Source organism: Erpetoichthys calabaricus, chromosome 10, assembly GCF_900747795.2.
Source record: "Erpetoichthys calabaricus chromosome 10, fErpCal1.3, whole genome shotgun sequence".
NCBI classification, from domain to species: Eukaryota; Metazoa; Chordata; class Cladistia; order Polypteriformes; family Polypteridae; genus Erpetoichthys; species Erpetoichthys calabaricus.
This window is the reverse complement of record NC_041403.2, coordinates 8,415,669-8,439,429: the sequence shown is the minus strand read 5'-3', so window position 1 is coordinate 8,439,429 and position 23,761 is coordinate 8,415,669. Positions and strand designations below refer to the sequence as shown.

Here is a 23,761-nt window from a genome sequence, read left to right as displayed (position 1 = left end):
CAGTTTCAGTTAATTTGAGAGATTTAATTGGTTCTACTGAGTGGGAGAATGTCTATGTTTGCCCTGCAATGGACCGGTACCTAGTCCAAGACTTGTTCATGCCTTGTCACTCAAGGCTGCTGGGATAATTACAAGCTGCCCTGCTTCCCTGATTTGAATAAGAAGGTTAGGAAAATGGATGGATGGATAGACAGTTGGAAAGATAGCTGTGAACATCACAAGTATATATTGGACAAAGTAATCAAATGTGCCAAATGAAAGTCCTCAGATCATCTGCAAGAACAACTGTCAGCAAATGCAATGGATCAGCCTGGAGAGGCCTTAAACAGGTCACTAACTAAAAGTAACTTACGTCAAACTGTTCTGCTGATCCCAGTCTGGCTAATCAGTTTTACAGTCTTGGATGTAAGTGTCCTCATTTGCCCAGCTCATCTTGGTTACGGTATCGACAGTGGCAGTTTCAAGAGGCTTCCAAAAGTCAAGTGGGAACGTGGCGCAAACCCGCAACATCACACTCCCATATACCAAAATAGTCAGATATTGTAGATAATCAACACATTTTCAGTAGATCTGTTTTTAGGGTTAGAAAGTCCTAATCTTTATAGCCCTGCTCCTCTTGTCCACGGGCTGAAGAGAAAACACAGCTAATGACTAGGATGACTGCAGTCCATGACTGAGGACAGCAGGAGTCTTTGTCTTTGGCAAGGTATCTTTTCTACAAAATGGAAATTACATGAAAATCACGGCCACACCAAAACATCCACTTCTACAAACTCAGGCAGCCATTCACACCACAATGGCTACCATTCACTGCAGTTAACAACAGAGAAAGGAAGACTTACCTTTCATTTACATCTGTTTCAAAGACAAGAGAAGCCTTCTCCTTGATCAAAGCAATATTTAATAAATGCGTTCCAACCAAGTGGGGCAACGCATTAGTAAAGGACAACTGTATCTTTAATGTGTTTAGGACTTAAAGTGTTCACTCCAGAGTGTCGGTCAGGATACTGGTAAATGATGCAGAGAATTCCACATATCAGCCCAGAATGAAATTGGCAATCAGAAGGTTGCCGGTTTGAATCCCGTAAATGCCAATAGGGACTCTGCTCTGTTGGGCCCTTGAGCAAGGCCCTTGACCTGCAATTGCTGAGCGCTTTGAGTAGTGAGAAGAGCACTATATAAATGCAAAGAATTATTATTTATTTGAAGATATCCACCTGTATTTGAATAGGCATATACAGTATATATATGTGTGTGTGTGTGTGGTCTACTATAAAAAGAATACAGTATATAAAACAAATTGGTAAATTACACAAAAGTCCACTAGATGTCAGTATTACTCAAATTAGACACTACCTTATCGACAGTATGAAATCCAAATCAATAAACTTTCAGTAAACAGTATTAACAAACTTATGGTAAAGTACATTGATGTAATTCCATAAACTATTATTAAATAATATTCCTGAATGTAAATAACATTAAGGCACATTCCCAACATATAGACGCTAAACAGTACACTTTAAACAACTTTGCATCTTAACGTATTAAAAACATACAATACAAGTAAAATGCAAATGAACCCACCTCTGGTCATTAACGCACATTTCTTATTAATTTAGGACATTACTAACTCTATGGTATTACAAACAAATGTTTCTCTACGCGGAAATGACTTCTGTAGTACACGTGCATCTCTGTCGCTTTTTGAACATTAGGGATGGGAAGATCGATACCACAGTAATCGATACTTTGATACTCAAAGTGTACTCATTTGGTATCGAGTACAATTCAAAAATATTGATTACTACTTTTTTCCATAAGATACAATAGCAAGGTTCATGCAAGAGGCGTACAATGCATTAACACACTTTCCGCGCTCACATACTGAAATGAGCAGGTGCGCTGTGACACAACACCGCCACAATACACGTCCCTTGCACATGCGCAGACTCTACACCAATGAAGTTAGTTGTATGCTGCTACTTTTTAATGATGGAAAAGAATGCAGCCGCCCGATGCAATATTTGTGAGAAGAATCAAGAATCAGCAGTATAGTGGAAAAACAACCCATTGAAACAGTTAAAAAGCACACATGCTAATCAACAGAAAGACGTTTGTAAAACATCAAAGTGATGCAAATCTGAAGCTCGACGATTTAGCTGCGATCAGTGCCAGATAAAGGAGGTTGCAGGAGAGTTTTCAAAGATGCACGACACGTTATTCAGCTAACTACGCTAGCAGGATTATGTAGAAGGGGATTTACTGAAGGCTTTTCAGTTGAGTAAAATATTTTACCGTTTAGCACTCATTAATACTTTTGAAACGTAAATTCCGTTGTTAGCAAAATTGGGGGGGGGGTTACAAAATAGTGAAGCATAACTGTCAGAGCATTTTGTCAGTTTGTCAGTCTGTTTTGTTTTTCTAATTAAAACGTAGGGTACAGTACAACGAGCATACATAAATAAGAATGTTAAATAGTCTTAACACTATGAAAAAACTTACTAGATATGCCTAATTTGAAGATGAAAACTTTCACTAAAAGTCGTTTTCTTTCCGAAAAATAAGTGCCTGAGTAAATGTTAATAAAAATATTATTTTGCAAGTTTAGTGGATTTAAAAGTATTTAACTGCATCATTAACAGCATCTAGTGTAACAATATATTTTTTCTGCTTAAGTTTGTATTGAGCTTCTGTTTCCTCCCACAGTTCAAAGACAGGCAGGTTAAGTGGATTGATGATGTTAAATTGGCCCCTGGTGTGTGTGTGTGTGTGTGTTTTCACTCTGTGATGGCCTCTCGCCCTGTCCAGGGATTGTTCCTGCCTTGCAACTGCAGAGGTAAAATATGATTAGGTGTAAAAATGTCAGCATTATCCATATTACTAACTGAGAATGGTAAACCGGATATGGACACAGGTACATGCCCATGGACGCAGGAGACATAGTGCGCAGGCGCCACACAAAAACGAGGAATCAGCCCCCCGCCCCAGAGTGAAATGGGAGAGACTACGAAGGACACAGCCACACAAACTAGAGGAGTCAGAGCCCCGCCCCAGAGTGAAACGGGACAGACTACGGAGTCCACAAAGGTTCACAAATCAAACCCGAGATAGTACGGAAAGCGGTAACGATACAGCCCCCTGCCCCAGAGTGAAACGGGACAGACTACGGAGTCCACAAAGGTTCACAAATCAAACCCGAGATAGTACGGAAAGCGGTAACGATACAGCCCCCTGCCCCAGAGTAAAACGAGACAGACTACAGAGTCCACAAAAGTCCACAACACACAGCATAATCAAACCCGAGATGGTACGGAAAGCACAGGCACCTACAATGCGCTATACACCGCCAACAACAAAAGAGCTCAACTAACAGAAATAAGAAATAAAGCAACAAGCCCAGAGAATACGGAACCCTAAACGTCCACACCACACAGCAGAGGCAAACCCAACATAGTACGGAAGGTGCAGGCGCCTACACAGCATAGTGAAACCCGACATAGTAGGAAGGCGCATTCGTCACCGCCATATTTTGAGTGGCACTACTGCGGAGTGAAGGCGCAGGCGTAACCGTCATATTGTGAGTGGCACTACTGCGGAGTGAAGTTAGGAATAATGTGCTGCTTGGGATTGTACAAACCGCTGAACGCTTTACACCAAATTCAAACACAATACAGCTCAACGATACAAACACAAGCCCACCTTTATAAGATCAATGAAGGCAGGCGCCTACAACACGCGTCTGAAACTGCGGAAGCAAAGCAGGCACGGGTTCAAAATGAACGAGCTCGACTGACGGATATACAAACACGAGCCCGGCTGGATAAACTCAATGAACGCAGGCGCCTACAACGCGCGTCTGAAATGACGCGGGGAAAGCGGACTCAGCTCCAAAACGAACGAACTCGACTAATGTATTTCAGGATACCCAACGCCGGGGGTAGGCGAGTATCATATAAGAGCTCACCCATCAAAAAACACTCAGTCGTGTAGTACACACAGATCATGTGCTCTCAGCACATATAAAGCGTATAAGGACAATACGGAGAGTAGAGACCCAAAGGCGTTGGAGAGAAAAAAAGGCAGATAACAGATTATGAAAGCAGTGGAATTCGAAAGGCTCCAACAAACGATGGCACGATACACATGCAGACAAAGGTACAGAATATGAAAGCAGTAAAATCCAAAAGTATTGTAGCGTCCCAGCCAGGTTGAAGGCTGTTTGCTTTTAAGTGACTGTTAGGTCCGATGCAGGGAGGGCGGAGTACAGCACAGAAGACTGATAGCGGGGTATTGATTGATGCGGTAAGGGGTGGTCGTTGGAGAGGGTGCTAGAAAGTACGGGCATTGTCACAATGTGTCTCTAAACAAAATTGTTTTTAATGAAGCTTTAAAGTGAAAGTGCAAATAATGAAATTGAAAGAATTCCAAAGAAAAAAAAAATGTAAATTGTATATCAGATTAACCAAACATGGGGTGAGCGAAGTTTTTTCTAAATAAAAATGTGAAACTTAACTGAATGTTAAGCTTATATGACAAAATCTTTCTCAGTAAAACAGAAAGGCAGAATATAATAGAAAATGCAAATGTGGGAATATTATTTTATTTGTGTTAGTGTTCTTAGGGGATCAGTTTAAGTTTAGGGTGGTCGAGATCTAATTATGCATTTTTCATTACGCTATAACTTAAGTTTATTACATAGAGAATTCACAGCACCTGCCCTGCACATAAAGATTTCACTTAAAATTCTTTTTGTTGCCGATAGATGGCAGCACCTGACCTGCATTCCAAAATGGCGGGGTGACGGTTGTCAGTCGAACAGTTGTATGATTAGATCTGGACCACCCTGTACATTCGTGAATAACCAAATATTTATGAAAACATAAACGTTAATATTATCTTAATTGTTGTATTTTCCTTCTTTGTTACCCAGATCCTTCCTGTATGGAGTTTGCATGTTGTCCCAATGACCGTGTAAGTTTCCTCCCACAGTCCAAAGATTAGCGCAGGTTAGGTGAACTGGCAAAGCTAACTTGGCCATAGTGTGTGTTTGCCCTGTACTGGATGGGCATCCTGTCCAAAGTTTACTCCTGCCTTGTACCCTATGGCAGCTGGGATAGGCTCCGGCACCATCCCATAATCCTGGCCTGGAGTAAGCAGGTTAGAAAATGACATGCCATGTTCATTCTATTAATATAAATTTTATAATAAATGTGTTGTGGTGACCTTAAAACTGTGTTGTGATATTACTTAATTTAAATCCAGACATGTTAAACACAGAATGTTAGCTATTCTTAACATTATCATTTGAAAACAAATTCCTATGCTTTTTTGAAAATACTTGGTATTGAAAATCTGACATAAAATAATAAGTAAATGTGAGCCGTGTCTCTCTAGAAAACAATGTTATGCAGTAAAATCGGAGCCCACATAATCGTTATTTATCAACTGTTAATGCTGCTTTTTCTGCACGTGCATTAAGTCTCCGGAAAACATTTGTCCCCAAAAGCTATAAATGGGAATTGTACAGTACAGTACTTGCTCTTTTTCAGATTTAATCCTTTTTCCCACCACTGTGCAGAAGCCAACATTCATGTGATGTGCAGGAGAAAAATCAAAGTGATTACTCCCATAATTGGCATCTCAGGATATTTACAAGCATTAGTCCACGCCACTGTAATGCTGTTAAGATTTCTGAGGCTGGACCAGGAAGTCCTTCAGATCAAGCCCTTAAAAAAGGACTACAAAAAGAAAAAGTAAGTTTTACACCGCCATTAACAGCACAGAAACAGAGTAACGGGCGCCCATGTGCATTATAAACTACCAGTGAGGAGAACGGTCTGTAAAGTGAACGGAGAGGGCCACAGCATGAACAGATGGATGATATGGATTTATTCTCGAAACGTAAATGGGACCTGTACAGTACAAGGCAAGTACCTACTTGCTCAAGAAACCCTTTAGATCAAGCAATATAAGATAAAATACCAGTGATGACAATATAGTCTATTTTAAAGGTGCTGGACAACTAAGAAACAATCGGAATGGAAAAGGCTCCAGTCTGAACAGATAGGTGGCTCTGAAAAGAGCCGTTGGTGTTAATAAACGAGTCGCCCTCATCTACTTGCTCTTGACTGCTTTCTCGGTCTTCTTGGGCAGAAGCACGGCCTGAATGTTGGGCAGCACACCACCCTGAGCGATGGTCACGCCACCCAACAACTTATTGAGCTCCTCATCGTTACGCACAGCCAGCTGAAGATGGCGAGGGATGATTCTGGTTTTCTTGTTATCGCGGGCAGCATTCCCGGCCAATTCGAGAATTTCAGCGGTCAGATACTCGAGCACAGCAGCCAAGTAAACGGGAGCACCAGCGCCCACCCGCTCAGCATAGTTGCCTTTCCTCAGGAGCCTGTGAACACGGCCGACGGGAAACTGCAAACCAGCTCGAGAAGAGCGAGTCTTAGCCTTGGCGCGTGTCTTACCGCCGGTCTTTCCTCTTCCAGACATGTTGAGATGCACACAGCGATTACTTACAGCAGAATGCTCGCTGTAGCCCTCCTTGCGCTTTTATTAAGGCTTCCTTCGGGCGCGACGAGCTGAACAAACAGACTGCTGATTTGCATTTGCTCTTACGTCATTTGGTTAAGGGCGGGTCCAGGGCACGACCGTCCTACCCCTTTGAACGACACCTCCAGTGCAAAACTAACATCTCCGATCAGAGGACATCGTGCTATTTTTATTGTTTTGATCGCACCTGTGTACATACACATATTTGCTTTTACACGTTATGTCTCTCATAATGTGGATCTTATTTTACTGATGTATTTTAATTGTATATGTATGTAGTGAAAAGTCAAGCAAAATGACACCTTTTATTGGCTAACTAAAAAGATTACAATATGCAAGCTTTCGAGGCAACTCAGACCCCTTCTTCAGGCGAGATGTAATCAAATGTATAATCAGATGTATAAATGATAAAATAAGTATTGTTCAAGGCATAATACAGAGAAACTTAACGCACGAAGGGCTGTATACACATTGCCTTATTCTGCACTTACGTAGTCTCCACGTGGACGATTTTCGCGATTTCTCAGGGAGCAAAAAATAAACAGATGTGTAGAGTTATAGAACTTGTTGAAACGGTAAAAGAGGGTACATATTACTTTAGTAAAGTATATTGCTTTGGTAAAAAAACACTTTAGTTTCATACATTATTAAGCACAAAATCGTTGTTCCAAATGCCAGGAATCCCATTCGCGTACAGATTACCGAGCTATTGAGTATTTTCCCTTCATCTCTACCAATTGTATGGCTCGCGATTACGTTCAAGTTACTTTGTTTCGTCTCCTCTGATGGGCTTACAACATGTACTGTTACCTGCCACGACTGACGTAAAGCTGACAGGGATACTGAAAGGTTATAGATAGAAAAACAGAAAGAACAAACTTAACATGTACCTTTTAAAACACAGAGCCCAATAGAAATATTTAGTCATTCATAACGTAACGGTCGTGTCCGAAATAATGAGGGAAACAGCGGCTCGCATGTCGCTGGTGGCCACGCCTAAACTCTGCGGCGCTTGCTATTTGCATGACTGCCTTTAAAATGAGGAACCCGGGAAGTTGCGCTATTCAGTTTGTCATCGCTACACTCTACAGCAATGCCTGAGCCGAAAGCCGCTCCTGCGCCTAAGAAGGGCTCTAAGAAAGCCGTTTCTAAGAGCCAGGCGAAGGGAGGAAAGAAACGCAGAAAGACCAGGAAGGAAAGTTATTCTATCTACGTGTACAAAGTACTGAAGCAAGTTCATCCTGATACGGGAATTTCTTCTAAGGCAATGGGAATCATGAATTCGTTTGTGAACGACATCTTTGAGCGCATCGCCGGAGAAGCTTCTCGGTTGGCTCACTACAACAAGCGCTCCACCATTTCTTCCCGGGAGATCCAGACTGCTGTGAGGCTCCTGTTACCGGGAGAGCTGGCTAAGCACGCCGTGTCCGAGGGCACCAAAGCAGTTACCAAGTATACCAGTTCCAAGTAAACTGAATGACTTCTGCTTAGAACCAACGGCTCTTTTCAGAGCCCCCCCACCTTTTCCTCAAAAGAGTTCCATTAAACTACACCAACCTCAATTCTGTGCATCTTCTCCCCTATGCTTCAGCATGCTGTTCCCGCGGCCGCTGGCTTACGTTTTCTGGCGACTCCGAACCATAATCCCGTTAATGGCTTTTTTTTGTTTTATGCCAGACGGATTGGTTTACAGCGAACGAGTACAACCAGTTGCTCTGTAAAAGCGATAGTCAAAACGCCATAGATTAGGAATGGTTAGACGGCAGGAAATTACCTACCCCTTGTGGCAAACTCATGGAAATGCACCCGAAAACATTGGAATAAACGTTGCTAAAATTCTTACTACGGAAACTCCCCATCACCGGATACTGTCTAAAGGAGCCATTCTAAACCAACTGAAAAGTTCGGAAAGGGTTTCCTTCGATAACACATCTTTGCCAAGTACTGCGCTCTTACCACTGTGGAAGGAACCTTGGCTGCTACTTGACAGTACACTAGAACAGAAGGAACACTCTTCAAAAAGAAAGCGTGGGCGGCTCTGAAAAGAGCCTTTGGGTTAATTTTACATCTCGATTACGGTTTAACCTCCGAAGCCATACAGAGTACGACCCTGTCTCTTCAAAGCGTATACCACATCCATGGCAGTCACCGTTTTTCTCTTGGCATGCTCAGTGTAGGTAACCGCATCCCGAATAACATTCTCCAAGAACACTTTCAGTACTCCACGGGTTTCTTCATAGATCAAGCCAGAAATTCGCTTCACTCCACCTCTACGAGCCAAACGACGGATGGCAGGCTTGGTAATACCTTGAATGTTATCTCGCAGAACTTTACGATGACGCTTTGCGCCACCCTTACCAAGTCCCTTTCCACCTTTACCACGACCAGACATGTTCAGCTCGTTCTATATTTCAGCTAACTAGCGAATGTAACACCAACCCGCGGATCCTCGTCTGATATGAGAACAACGACGACCTGCTTGAACACAGCACAAGAAACACCTGCGCGGGCTTTCGGGATGTCGCGCTTTGAATTTTCTCACCAACAAAGAAGCTATCCCGCCATATGGAATCGAATTTGAGTGTAACTTATAGAAGCTGCTAAATGAGTGATACACTTAGGCTTTCTAGAACCCTACTTCTTTTCTGGTTCTACTCCTTGGTGTGAATGGTAACTCGCACCCTTTCAGTCATGTGGGAAAACGGTGCGTTTGGTTGTTTTTTGTTGAGAAAATAATAATAAAAAAAGCTCGAGAGCATATTCTTATATATCCCCGTCCACTCTGTGTGCCGTTTTAAATTACATAAATAAATACTTTATGCACAAATTAATTCAAAATACAATAAAGTATTGTTTAATTAGATTTACAAGATTTTTTCTCGTGATTACTATACATTTTATATCTACTGTACTTTACCCTCTTTTGCTGAAGCCTTTCCCAGCACAAGGTAGGAACAATACAATACAGTCAGTTTCATTGTCCAACCCGCTATATCCTAACACAGGGTCACGGGGGTCGGCTGGAGCCAATCCCAGCCAGCACAGGGTGCAAAGCAGGAACAAACACCGGGCAGGGTGCCAACCCACCACAGGGCACACACCAACGCACCAAGCACACACTAGGGACAATTTAGGATCGCCAATGCACCTAACCTGCATATCTTTGAACTGCAGAAGGAAACCAGAGCACCCAGAGGAAACCCACACAGACACAGGGAGAACATGCAAAGTCCACGCAGGGAGAACCCGGGAAGCAAACCCAGGACTCCTTAATGTGAGGCAGCAGCGCTACCACTGTGCCACCGTGCCGCCCCAATGCAATACAATACAATTTATTTTTGTATAGCCCAAAATCACACAAGAAGTGCTGCAGTGGGTTTTAACAGGCCCTGCCTCTTGACAGCCCCCCAGCCTTGACTCTCTAGAGAACAAGGAAAAACTCCCAAAAAAATCCTTGTAGGGAAAAAATGGAAGAAACCTTGGGAAAGGCAGTTGAAAGAAAGACCCCTTTGCAGGTTGGTTGGACGTGCAGTCGTTGTCAAAAAGAAGGGGGGCAATACAATACAGAGAACAGAACGGAAGTAATCCTCAATACAGTATAAAAATAAAAATTGGTTAGTAATAAATTATAACTGTCATGTTACTTATGTTTTAGTGCTAATGACTAACAACCACTATCCTCTGACCTTCTTCATTCCTCTCCTTGACACCATACCTACCCATCACCTCCTCATCTCCTCTGTTCGCTTCATGTCCATTGAAATCCGCTGCAATCACCACTTTCTGTTCCTTGGGTACACTGTCCATCACTTCATCCAACTCACTCCAGAAATCTTCTTTCTCCATCGAACACCCAACTTGAGGGGCATATGCACTAACAACATTCATCATCACACCTTCAGTTTCCAGCTTCATAATCGTTACTCTGCCTGACACTCTTTTCACCTCCTAAACCCTCTTGACATACTGCTCCTTTAGAATAATCCCTACCCCATTTTTCCTCCCATCCACACCATGATAGAACAATTTGAATCCACCTCCAATCCACCTGGCCTTACTCCCCTCCCATTTAGTCTCTTGTATGCACAACATATCAACCTTCCTTTTTTCCATCATATCTGCTAACTCTCTTCCCTTACCAGTCATACTGCCATCATTCAACGTTCCTACCCTCAGTTCCACTCTCTTTACATTTCTCCTGTCCTTCTGCCTCAGGACACATCCCCCCCCCCCCCCCTCTTCTTCTCCTTTGTCGGCCAACAGTAGCCCAATTTCCACCAGCACCCTGTTGTCTAACAGTACTGGTGGCGGCCGTTATTAACCCGGGCCTCGACCGATCCAGTATGGAAATTTGTATCGTTATCCGCATATTGATTTGGCAAAATTTTATACCGAATGCCCTTCCTGACGTAACCCTCCCCATTTATCCGGGCTTGGGACCGGAACACACTGGCTTGTGCATCCCCTGTGGCTGGGTTTTAATAAACAATTTTTATAAATTAATAAGCAATCCATTCCAGTCTTTTTTTTTTCTCAGTTCCCGTTGGAAGGGACTGTCTTCTGGATAATGAGCAGGGAGAGGGGTAGCGGGCTGCTTAAAACTTTCAAGTAGTTCTCTCGTTTCATCATTAGGCAGAACAGAAAATGAATTGTTGAAGCCAGCCATGGCGTTTACAAATTTCTTCCAACCACGCGGCCTCCAATGCTCAGGTACTATATGAGCTGCTGTCAGATTATGTACCAAGTCCACCATGTTGGAACCGACCAAAGTTTTACCTTCTAACAGCAGCAGCTCTCCACGATTATTCCAAAACGCGATATTGGGATTGACAGACATCTTGTGCAAAACAAGTTCAACATTTTTCTTTGCTTTTGTAGGTGCACTTCTCAAAACCTCTTGCTAAACCCGGTCCTCAAACACATCAACTGTTCTAATTTCCCCCTCGGCAGTTTCTTCTTTTGGTAACATAAGTGTCAGACTGTTAGTTTCTTTTTTGGCCTTCTTAACTAACGTTAGATATCTCTGCAAGACAGAAGTGTAAAGCTTCACCTTCTCGTCAGCCCCTAAATCACAGCATTGCAGGACGTTTCTCATTTCCTTCTCCAGTTCAGTTTCAGTGGCGCTCAAGAGATTATTCGGATTAGAGTAATCCCTCGCTATATCGCGCTTCGCCTTTCGCGGCTTCACTCCATCGCGGATTTTATATGTAAGCATATTTAAATATATATCGCAGATTTTTTGCTGGTTCGCGGATTTCTGTGGACAATGGATCTTTTAATTTCTTGTACATGCTTCCTCAGTTGGTTTGCCCAGTTGATTTCATACAAGGGACGCTATTGGCAGATGGCTGAGAAGCTACCCAACTTACTTTTCTCTCTCTCTCTCGCGCTGACATTCTCTGATCCTGACGTAGGGGGATTGAGCAGGGGGGCTGTTCGCAAACCTAGACGATACGGACGCTCGTCTAAAAATGCTGAAAGATTATCTTCACGTTGCTACCTTCTGTGCAAGCTGCTTCCTGAAGCGACATGCTGCACGGTGCTTCGCATACTTAAAAGCTCAAAGGGCACGTATTGATCTTTCACTGTTTGTTTTTCTCTGTCTCTCTCTCTCTCTCTCTGTCTGCTCCTGACGGGGGGGGTGTGAGCTGCTGCCTTCAACAGCTTTGTGCCGCGGTGCTTCGCATACTTAAAAGCAAACAGCCCTATTGATTTGTTTGCTTTACTCTGTCTTTCTGACAGACTCTGCTCCTGACGCGCACTCCTTTGAAGAGGAAGCTATGTTTGCATTCTTTTAATTATGAGACGGAACTGTCATCTCTGTCTTGTCATGGAGCACAGTTTAAACTTTTGAAAAAGAGACAAATGTTTGTCTGCAGTGTTTGAATAACGTTCCTGTCTCTCTACAACCTCCTGTGTTCCTGCGCAAATCTGTGACCCAAGCATGACAATATAAAAATAACCATATAAACATATGGTTTCTACTTTGCGGATTTTCTTATTTCGCGGGTGGCTCTGGAACGTAACCCCCGCGATGGAGGAAGGATTACTGTATATGGGGAGTTGCACTAACAGAAAGATACGAAAAGAAAGGAATGCATTAATTCCCTTTTGGCAAATGCACATGCTTTGATCCTGAAAGTGCTGCAATGTGCACAGTTGTTTTAATTGTTGATTCAGCTCTGTTTGTATTAATGTAGCACTCACAGCCGAGTACAGCATCAGAGTGCACTGCAGGAGGGAAAACTAACTTGCTTTGAATGGTTGTGCTGGAATAGTTGACATTCGCAGAGGAATATTGATTAAAACACTTGGAGAGTAGAATTCAATTGAAGACTTTAATATGAAGCCTAGCCATAAATATGTTATAAACGAGTTTTCTGACAATTTAATTAAAACTTTGTCCGAAATAGCCTGTGATACTATAAAAGGCAATATACCTCTTTCACCCAAGCAAGTTAAACACCTGAAGAAGCATAAAACATCTGACAGAAAAATAAGTGACAGAAAACTAACCTTAAAAAAGAAGAAAGCTATTCTGAACCAGAAAGAAGGCTTGTTGGGGGCTCTTTTAATTGTCGCCATTGCCTTCATATCCAGTTTATTAGCTTCTAGCGAATAAACATGAAATACGCCTAGAATTGTATTTTGTACCACAGCATCAGATATCTCTTTTTCAGCAAAAGAGTACTACAGTAATCCCTCCTCCATCGCGGGGGTTGCGTTCCAGAGCCACCCGCGAAATAAGAAAATGCGCGAAGTAGAAACCATATGTTTATATGGTTATTTTTATATTGTCATGCTTGGGTCACAGATTTGCACAGAAACACAGGAGGTTGTAGAGAGACAGGAACGTTATTCAAACACTGCAAACAAACATTTGTCTCTTTTCCAAAAGTTTAAACTGTGCTCCATGACAAGACAAAGATGACAGTTCTGTCTCACAATTAAAAGAATGCAAACATATCTTCCTCTTCAAAGGAGTGCGCATCAGGAGCAGAGTCTGTCAGAAAGACAGAGGAAAGCAAACAAATCAATAGGGCTGTTTGCTTTTAAGTATGCGAAGCACCGCGGCACAAAGCTGTTGAAGGCGGCAGCTCACACCCCCTCGTCAGGAGCAGAGAGAGAGATAGAGAGAGACAGAGAAAAACAAACAGTGAAAGATCAATACGTGCCCTTTGAGCTTTTAAGTATGCGAAGCATCGTGCAGCATGTCGCTTCAGGAAGCAGCTTGCACAGAAGGTAGCAACGTGAAGATAATCTTTCAGCATTTTTAGACGAGCGTCCGTATCGTCTAGGTTTGCGAACAGCCCCCCCTGCTCAATCCCCCTACGTCAGGATCAGAGAATGTCAGCGCGAGAGAGAGAGAGAAAAGTAAGTTGGGTAGCTTCTCAGCCATCTGCCAATAGCGTCCCTTGTATGAAATCAACTGGGCAAACCAACTGAGGAAGCATGTACAAGAAATTAAAAGATCCATTGTCCACAGAAATCCGCGAACCAGCAAAAAATCCGCGATATATATTTAAATATGCTTACATATAAAATCCGCGATGGAGTGAAGCCGCGAAAGGCGAAGCGCGATATAGCGAGGGATTACTGTAATCCGAATAATCTCTTGAGCGCCACTGAAACTGAACTGGAGAAGGAAATGAGAAACGTCCTGCAATGCTGTGATTTAGGGGCTGACGAGAAGGTGAAGCTTTACACTTCTGTCTTGCAGAGATATCTAACGTTAGTTAAGAAGGCCAAAAAAGAAACTAACAGTCTGACACTTATGTTACCAAAAGAAGAAACTGCCGAGGGGGAAATTAGAACAGTTGATGTGTTTGAGGACCGGGTTTAGCAAGAGGTTTTGAGAAGTGCACCTACAAAAGCAAAGAAAAATGTTGAACTTGTTTTGCACAAGATGTCTGTCAATCCCAATATCGCGTTTTGGAATAATCGTGGAGAGCTGCTGCTGTTAGAAGGTAAAACTTTGGTCGGTTCCAACATGGTGGACTTGGTACATAATCTGACAGCAGCTCATATAGTACCTGAGCATTGGAGGCCGCGTGGTTGGAAGAAATTTGTAAACGCCATGGCTGGCTTCAACAATTCATTTTCTGTTCTGCCTAATGATGAAACGAGAGAACTACTTGAAAGTTTTAAGCAGCCCGCTACCCCTCTCCCTGCTCATTATCCAGAAGACAGTCCCTTCCAACGGGAACTGAGAAAAAAAAAAGACTGGAATGGATTGCTTATTAATTTATAAAAATTGTTTATTAAAACCCAGCCACAGGGGATGCACAAGCCAGTGTGTTCCGGTCCCAAGCCCGGATAAATGGGGAGGGTTACGTCAGGAAGGGCATTCGGTATAAAATTTTGCCAAATCAATATGCGGATAACGATACAAATTTCCATACTGGATCGGTCGAGGCCCGGGTTAATAACGGCCGCCACCAGTACTGTTAGACAACAGGGTGCTGGTGGAAATTGGGCTACTGTTGGCCGACAAAGGAGAAGAAGAGGGGTGGGGGGATGTGTCCTGAGGCAGAAGGACAGGAGAAATGTAAAGAGAGTGGAACTGAGGGTAGGAACGTTGAATGATGGCAGTATGACTGGTAAGGGAAGAGAGTTAGCAGATATGATGGAAAAAAGGAAGGTTGATATGTTGTGCATACAAGAGACTAAATGGGAGGGGAGTAAGGCCAGGTGGATTGGAGGTGGATTCAAATTGTTCTATCATGGTGTGGATGGGAGGAAAAATGGGGTAGGGATTATTCTAAAGGAGCAGTATGTCAAGAGGGTTTAGGAGGTGAAAAGAGTGTCAGGCAGAGTAACGATTATGAAGCTGGAAACTGAAGGTGTGATGATGAATGTTGTTAGTGCATATGCCCCTCAAGTTGGGTGTTCGATGGAGAAAGAAGATTTCTGGAGTGAGTTGGATGAAGTGATGGACAGTGTACCCAAGGAACAGAAAGTGGTGATTGCAGCGGATTTCAATGGACATGAAGCGAACAGAGGAGATGAGGAGGTGATGGGTAGGTATGGTGTCAAGGAGAGGAATGAAGAAGGTCAGAGGATAGTGGTTGTTAGTCATTAGCACTAAAACATAAGTAACATGACAGTTATAATTTATTACTAACCAATTTTTATTTTTATACTGTATTGAGGATTACTTCCGTTCTGTTCTCTGTATTGTATTGCCCCCCTTCTTTTTGACAACGACTGCACGTCCAACCAACCTGCAAAGGGGTCTTTCTTTCAACTGCCTTTCCCAAGGTTTCTTCCATTTTTTCCCTACAAGGATTTTTTTGGGAGTTTTTCCTTGTTCTCTAGAGAGTCAAGGCTGGGGGGCTGTCAAGAGGCAGGGCCTGTTAAAACCCACTGCAGCACTTCTTGTGTGATTTTGGGCTATACAAAAATAAATTGTATTGTATTGCATTGGGGCGGCACGGTGGCACAGTGGTAGCGCTGCTGCCTCACATTAAGGAGTCCTGGGTTTGCTTCCCGGGTTCTCCCTGCGTGGACTTTGCATGTTCTCCCTGTGTCTGTGTGGGTTTCCTCTGGGTGCTCTGGTTTCCTTCTGCAGTTCAAAGATATGCAGGTTAGGTGCATTGGCGATCCTAAATTGTCCCTAGTGTGTGCTTGGTGCGTTGGTGTGTGCCCTGTGGTGGGTTGGCACCCTGCCCGGTGTTTGTTCCTGCTTTGCACCCTGTGCTGGCTGGGATTGGCTCCAGCCGACCCCCGTGACCCTGTGTTAGGATATAGCGGGTTGGACAATGAAACTGACTGTATTGTATTGTTCCTACCTTGTGCTGGGAAAGGCTTCAGCAAAAGAGGGTAAAGTACAGTAGATATAAAATGTATAGTAATCACGAGAAAAAATCTTGTAAATCTAATTAAACAATACTTTATTGTATTTTGAATTAATTTGTGCATAAAGTATTTATTTATGTAATTTAAAACGGCACACAGAGTGGACGGGGATATATAAGAATATGCTCTCGAGCTTTTTTTATTATTATTTTCTCAACAAAAAACAACCAAACGCACCGTTTTCCCACATGACTGAAAGGGTGCGAGTTACCATTCACACCAAGGAGTAGAACCAGAAAAGAAGTAGGGTTCTAGAAAGCCTAAGTGTATCACTCATTTAGCAGCTTCTATAAGTTACACTCAAATTCGATTCCATATGGCGGGATAGCTTCTTTGTTGGTGAGAAAATTCAAAGCGCGACATCCCGAAAGCCCGCGCAGGCGTTTCTTGTGCTGTGTTCAAGCAGGTCGTCGTTTTACTCATATCAGGCGAGGATCCGCGGGTTGTCTTGACATTCACAAGTTAGCTGAAGTATAGAACGAGCTGAAAATGTCTGGTCGTGGGAAAGGTGGAAAGGGACTTGGTAAGGGTGGCGCAAAGCGTCATCGTAAAGTTCTGCGAGATAACATTCAAGGTATTACCAAGCCTGCCATCCGTCGTTTGGCTCGTAGAGGTGGAGTGAAGCGAATTTCTGGCTTGATCTATGAAGAAACCCGTGGAGTACTGAAAGTGTTCTTGGAGAATGTTATTCGGGATGCGGTTACCTACACTGAGCATGCCAAGAGAAAAACGGTGACTGCCATGGATGTGGTATACGCTTTGAAGAGACAGGGTCGTACTCTGTATGGCTTCGGAGGTTAAACCGTAATTGAGATGTAAAATTAACCCAAAGGCTCTTTTCAGAGCCGCCCACGCTTTCTTTTTGAAGAGTGTTCCTTCTGTTCTAGTGTACTGTCAAGTAGCAGCCAAGGTCCCTGCCACAGTTGTGAGAACGCAGTACTTGGCAAAGATGTGTTATCGAAGGAAACCCTTTCCGAACTTTTCAGTTGGTTTAGAATGGCTCCTTTAGACAGTATCCGGTGATGGGGAGTTTCCGTAGTAAGAATTTTAGCAACGTTTATTCCAATGTTTTCGGGTGCATTTCCATGAGTTTGCCACAAGGGGTAGGTAGGAATGGTTAGACGGCAGGAAATTAAGCTATGGCGTTTTCACTATCGCTTTTACAGAGCAACTGGTTGTACTTGTTCGCTGTAAACCAATCCGTCTGGCATAAAACAAAAAAAAGCCATTAACGGGATTATGGTTCGGAGTCGCCAGAAAATGTAAGCCAGCGGCCGCGGGAACAGCATGCTGAAGCATAGGGGAGAAGATGCACAGAATTGAGGTTGGTGTAGTTTAATGGAACTCTTTTGAGGAAAAGGTGGGGGGGCTCTGAAAAGAGCCGTTGGTTCTAAGCAGAAGTCATTCAGTTTACTTGGAACTGGTATACTTGGTAACTGCTTTGGTGCCCTCGGACACGGCGTGCTTAGCCAGCTCTCCCGGTAACAGGAGCCTCACAGCAGTCTGGATCTCCCGGGAAGAAATGGTGGAGCGCTTGTTGTAGTGAGCCAACCGAGAAGCTTCTCCGGCGATGCGCTCAAAGATGTCGTTCACAAACGAATTCATGATTCCCATTGCCTTAGAAGAAATTCCCGTATCAGGATGAACTTGCTTCAGTACTTTGTACACGTAGATGGAATAACTTTCCTTCCTGGTCTTTCTGCGTTTCTTTCCTCCCTTCGCCTGGCTCTTAGAAACGGCTTTCTTAGAGCCCTTCTTAGGCGCAGGAGCGGCTTTCGGCTCAGGCATTGCTGTAGAGTGTAGCGATGACAAACTGAATAGCGCAATTTCCCGGGTTCCTCATTTTAAAGGCAGTCATGCAAATAGCAAGCGCCGCAGAGTTTAGGCGTGGCCACCAGTGACATGCGAGCTGCTGTTTCCCTCATTATTTCGGACACGACCGTTACGTTATGGCTGACTCAATATTTCTATTGGGCTCTGTGTTTTAAAAGGTACATGTTAAGTTTGTTCTTTCTGTTTTTCTATCTATAACCTTTCAGTATCCCTGTCAGCTTTACGTCAGTCGTGGCAGGTAACAGTACATGTTGTAAGCCCATCAGAGGAGACGAAACAAAGTAACTTGAACGTAATCGCGAGCCATACAATTGGTAGAGATGAAGGGAAAATACTCAATAGCTCGGTAATCTGTACGCGAATGGGATTCCTGGCATTTGGAACAACGATTTTGTGTTTAATGTATGAAACTAAAGTGTTTTTTCACCGAAGTAATATACTTTACTAAAGTAATATGTACCCTCTTTTACCGTTTCAACAATAGTTCTGTAGCTCTACACATCTGTTTATTTTTTGCTCCCTGAGAGATCGCGAAAATCGTTAACGTGGAGACTACGTAAATGCAGAATAAGGCAATGTGTATACAGCCCTTCGTGCGTTAAGTTTCTCTGTATTAGGCCTTGAACAATACTTATTTTATTATTTATACATCTGATTATACATTTGATTACATCTCGCCTGAAGAAGGGGTCTGAGTTGCCTCGAAAGCTTGCATATTGTAATCTTTTTAGTTAGCCAATAAAAGGTGTCATTTTGCTTGACTTTTCACTACATACATATACAATTAAAATACATCAGTAAAATAAAATCCACATTATGAGAGACATAACGTGTAAAAGCAAATATGTGTATGTACACAGGTGCGATCAAAACAATAAAAATAGCACGATGTACTCTGATCGGAGATGTTAGTTTTGCACTGGAGGTGTCGTTCAAAGGGGTAGGACGGTCGTGCCCTGGACCCGCCCTTAACCAAATGACGTAAGAGCAAATGCAAATCAGCAGTCTGTTTGTTCAGCTCGTCGCGCCCGAAGGAAGCCTTAATAAAAGCGCAAGGAGGGCTACAGCGAGCATTCTGCTGTAAGTAATCGCTGTGTGCATCTCAACATGTCTGGAAGAGGGAAGACCGGCGGTAAGACACGCGCCAAGGCTAAGACTCGCTCTTCCCGAGCTGGTTTGCAGTTTCCCGTCGGCCGTGTTCACAGGCTCCTGAGGAAAGGCAACTATGCTGAGCGGGTGGGCGCTGGTGCTCCCGTTTACTTGGCTGCTGTGCTCGAGTATCTGACCGCTGAAATCCTTGAGTTGGCTGGGAATGCTGCCCGCGATAACAAGAAAACCAGAATCATCCCTCGCCATCTTCAGCTGGCTGTGCGTAACGATGAGGAGCTCAATAAGTTGTTGGGTGGCGTGACCATCGCTCAGGGTGGTGTGCTGCCCAACATTCAGGCCGTGCTTCTGCCCAAGAAGACCGAGAAAGCAGTCAAGAGCAAGTAGATGAGGGCGACTCGTTTATTAACACCAACGGCTCTTTTCAGAGCCACCTATCTGTTCAGACTGGAGCCTTTTCCATTCCGATTGTTTCTTAGTTGTCCAGCACCTTTAAAATAGACTGTATATTGTCATCACTGGTAGTTTCTTATATTGCTTGATCTAAAGGGTTTCTTGAGCAAGTAGGTACTTGCCTTGTACTGTACAGGTCCCATTTATGTTTCGAGAATAAATCCATATCATCCATCTGTTCATGCTGTGGCCCTCTCCGTTCACTTTACAGACCGTTCTCCACACTGGTAGTTTATAATGCACATGGGCGCCCGTTACTCTGTTTCTCTGTTGTTAATGGCGGTGTAGTCCTTTTTAAGGGCTTGATCTGAAGGACCTCCTGGTCCAGCCTCAGAAATCTTAACAGCATTACAGTGGTGTGGCGTGGACTAATGCTTGTAAATATCCTGAGATGCCAATTATGGGAGTAATCACTTTGATTTTTCTCCTGCACATCACATGAATGTTGGCTTCTGCACAGTGGTGGGAAAAAGGATTAAATCTGAAAAAGAGCAAATACTGTACTGTACAATTCCCATTTATAGCTTTTGGGGACAAATGTTTTCCGGAGACTTAATGCACGTGCAGGAAAAGCAGCATTAATAGTTGATAAATAACGATTATGTGGGCTCCGATTTTACTGCATAACATTGTTTTCTAGAGAGACACGGCTCACATTTACTTATTATTTTATGTCAGATTTTCAATACCAAGTATTTTCAAAAAAGCATAGGAATTTGTTTTCAAATAATAATGTTAAGAATAGCTAACATTCTGTGTTTAACATGTCTGGATTTAAATTAAGTAATATCACAACACAGTATTAAGGTCACCACAACACATTTATTATAAAATTTATATTAATAGAATGAACAATGCATGTCATTTTCTAACCTGCTTACTCCAGGCCAGGATTATGGGATGGTGCCGGAGCCTATCCCAGCTGCCATAGGGTACAAGGCAGGAGCAAACTCTGGACAGGATGCCCATCCAGTACAGGGCAAACACACACTATGGCCAAGTTAGCTTTGCCAGTTCACCTAACCTGCGCTAATCTTTGGACTGTGAGAGGAAACTTACACGGTCATTGGGACAACATGCAAACTCCATACAGGAAGGATCTGGGTAACAAAGAAGGAAAATAAAATAATTAAGATAATATTAACATTTACGTTTTCATAAATATTTGGTTATTCACGAATGTACAGGGTGGTCCAGATCTAATCATACAACTGTTCGACTGACAACCGTCACCCCGCCATTTTGGAATGCAGGGCAGGTGATGCCATCTATCGGCAACAAAAAGAATTTTAAGTGAACTCTTTATGTGCAGGGCAGGTGCTGTGAATTCTCTATGTAATAAACTTAAGTTATAGCGTAATGAAAAATGCATAATTAGATCTGGACCACCCTAAACTTAAACTGATCCCCTTAGAACACTAACATAAATAAAATAATATTCCCACATTTGCATTTTCTATTATATTCTGCCTTTCTGTTTTACTGAGAAAGATTTTGTCATATTAGCTTAACATTCAGTTAAGTTTCACATCTTTATTTAGAAAAAATAATGCTGACATTTTTACACCTAATCATATTTTGCCTCTGCAGTTGCAAGGCAGGAACAATCCCTGGACAGGGCGAGAGGCCATCACAGAGTGAACACACACACACACACACACACCAGGGGCCAATTTAACATCATCAATCCACTTAACCTGCCTGTCTTTGAACTGTGGGAGGAAACAGAAGCTCAATACAAACTTAAGCAGAAAAAATATATTGTTACACTAGATGCTGTTAATGATGCAGTTAAATACTTTTAAATCCACTAAACTTGCAAAATAATATTTTTATTAACATTTACTCAGGCACTTATTTTTCGGAAAGAAAACGACTTTTAGTGAAAGTTTTCATCTTCAAATTAAGCATATCTGGTAAGTATTTTCATAGTGTTAAGACTATTTAACATTCTTATTTATGTATGCTCGTTGTACTGTACCCTACGTTTTAATTAGAAAAACAAAACAAACTGACAAAATGCTCTGACAGTTATGCTTCACTATTTTGTAACCCCCCCCCCAATTTTGCTAACAACAGAATTTATGTTTCAAAAGTATTAATGAGTGCTAAACGGTAAAATATTTTACTCAACTGAAAAGCCTTCAGTAAATCCCCTTCTACATAATCCTGCTAGCGTAGTTACCTGAATAACGTGTCGTGCATCTTTGAAAACTCTCTTGTAACCTCCCTTATCTGGCACTGATCGCAGCTAAATCGCCGAGCTTCAGATTTGTATCGCTTTGACGTTTTACAAACGTCTTTCTGTTGAATAGCATGTGTGCTTTTTAACTGTTTCAATGGGTTGTTTTTCCACTATACTGCTGATTCTTGATTCTTCTCACAAATATTGCATCGGGCGGCTGCATTCTTTTCCATCATTAAAAAGTAGCAGCATACAACTAACTTCATTGGTGTAGAGTCTGCGCATGTGCAAGGGGCGTGTATTATGGCGGTGTTGTGTCACAGCGCGCCTGCTCATTTCAGTATGTGAGCGCGGAAAGTGTGTTAATGCTTTGTACGCCTCTTGCATGAACCTTGCTACTGTATCTTATGGAAAAAAGTAGTAATCGATATTTTTGAATTGTACTCGATACCAAATGAGTACAGTTTGAGTATCAAAGTATCGATTACTGTGGTATCGATCTTCCCATCCCTAATGTTCAAAAAGCGACAGAGATGCACGTGTACTACAGAAGTCATTTCCGCGTAGAGAAACATTTGTTTGTAATACCATAGAGTTAGTAATGTCCTAAATTAATAAGAAGTGTGCGTTAATGACCAGAGGTGGGTTCATTTGCATTTTACTTGTATTGTATGTTTTTAATACGTTAAGATGCAAAGTTGTTTAAAGTGTACTGTTTAGCGTCTATATGTTTGGAATGTGCCTTAATGTTATTTACATGCAGGAATATTATTTTATAATAGTTTATTGAATTTCATCAATGTACTTTACCATAAGTTTGTTAATACTGTTTACTGAAAGTTTATTGATTTGGATTTCATACTGTCGATAAGGTAGTGCCTAATTTGAGTAATACTGACATCTAGTGGACTTTTGTGTAATTTACCAATTTGTTTTATATACTGTATTCTTTTTATAGTAGACCACACACACACACACATATATATATACTGTATATGCCTATTCAAATACAGGTGGATATCTTCAAATAAATAATAATTCTTTGCATTTATATAGCGCTTTTCTCACTCAAAGCACTCAGCAAGGTTAAGGGCCTTGCTCAAGGGCCCAACAGAGCAGAGTCCCTAATGGCATTTACGGGATTCAAACCGGCAACCTTCCGATTGCCAATTTCATGATTGGCTGCTGTGTGGAATTCTCTGCATCATTTACCAGTATCCTGACCGACACTCTGGAGTGAACACTTTAAGTCCTAAACACATTAAAGATACAGTTGTCCTTTACTAATGCATTGCCCCACTTGGTTGGAGCGCAGTTATTAAATATTGCTTTGGTCAAGGAGAAGGCTTCTCTTGTCTTTGAAACAGATGTAAATGAAAGGTAAGTCTTCCTTTCTCTGTTGTTAACTGCAGTGAATCGTAGCCATTGTGGTGTGAATGGCTGCCTGAGTTTGTAGAAGTGGATGTTTTGGTGTGGCCGTGATTTTCATCTAATTTCCATTTTGTAGAAAAGATACCTTGCCAAAGACAAAGACTCCTGCTGTCCTCAGTCATGGACTGCAGTCATCCTAGTCATTAGCTGTGTTTTCTCTTCAGCCCTTGGACAAGAGGAGCAGAGCCATAAAGATTAGGACTTTCTAACCCTAAAAACAGATCTACTGAAGATGTGTTGATCATCTACAATATCTGACTAGTTTGGTATATGGGAGTGTGATGTTGCGGGTTGGCTCCACGCTCCCACTTGACTTTTGGAAGCCTCTTG

The 23,761-nt window shown here is 42.5% G+C and overlaps 6 protein-coding genes across 6 annotated transcripts; 3 read left to right on the top strand and 3 right to left on the bottom strand.

Annotated features, from left to right (window-relative positions):
* Positions 1-6,069: 6,069 nt before the first annotated feature.
* On the bottom strand, positions 6,070-6,605 carry LOC114658780 (histone H2A-like). The gene has a single exon (XM_028810833.2). It carries the CDS (start codon positions 6,502-6,504, stop codon positions 6,118-6,120), a length of 387 nt encoding a protein of 128 aa, XP_028666666.1. The 5' UTR covers positions 6,505-6,605; the 3' UTR covers positions 6,070-6,117.
* Positions 6,606-7,620: 1,015 nt separating this feature from the next.
* On the top strand, positions 7,621-8,081 carry LOC114658784 (histone H2B 8-like). Its single transcript, XM_028810837.2, has one exon. It carries the CDS (start codon positions 7,658-7,660, stop codon positions 8,033-8,035), a length of 378 nt encoding a protein of 125 aa, XP_028666670.1. The 5' UTR covers positions 7,621-7,657; the 3' UTR covers positions 8,036-8,081.
* A 562-nt stretch (positions 8,082-8,643) lies between these two features.
* LOC114658789 (histone H4) lies at positions 8,644-8,983 on the bottom strand. The gene has a single exon (XM_028810843.2). It carries the CDS (start codon positions 8,954-8,956, stop codon positions 8,645-8,647), a length of 312 nt encoding a protein of 103 aa, XP_028666676.1. The 5' UTR covers positions 8,957-8,983; the 3' UTR covers position 8,644.
* A 7,906-nt stretch (positions 8,984-16,889) lies between these two features.
* LOC114658790 (histone H4) lies at positions 16,890-17,271 on the top strand. The gene has a single exon (XM_028810844.2). The coding sequence runs from the start codon at positions 16,912-16,914 to the stop codon at positions 17,221-17,223; it is 312 nt and encodes a 103-aa protein (XP_028666677.1). The 5' UTR covers positions 16,890-16,911; the 3' UTR covers positions 17,224-17,271.
* Positions 17,272-17,786: 515 nt separating this feature from the next.
* Positions 17,787-18,253, bottom strand: LOC114658783 (histone H2B 8-like). The gene has a single exon (XM_028810836.2). It carries the CDS (start codon positions 18,208-18,210, stop codon positions 17,833-17,835), a length of 378 nt encoding a protein of 125 aa, XP_028666669.1. The 5' UTR covers positions 18,211-18,253; the 3' UTR covers positions 17,787-17,832.
* Positions 18,254-19,293: 1,040 nt separating this feature from the next.
* LOC114658779 (histone H2A-like) lies at positions 19,294-19,797 on the top strand. Its single transcript, XM_028810832.2, has one exon. The coding sequence runs from the start codon at positions 19,363-19,365 to the stop codon at positions 19,747-19,749; it is 387 nt and encodes a 128-aa protein (XP_028666665.1). The 5' UTR covers positions 19,294-19,362; the 3' UTR covers positions 19,750-19,797.
* Positions 19,798-23,761: the final 3,964 nt, after the last annotated feature.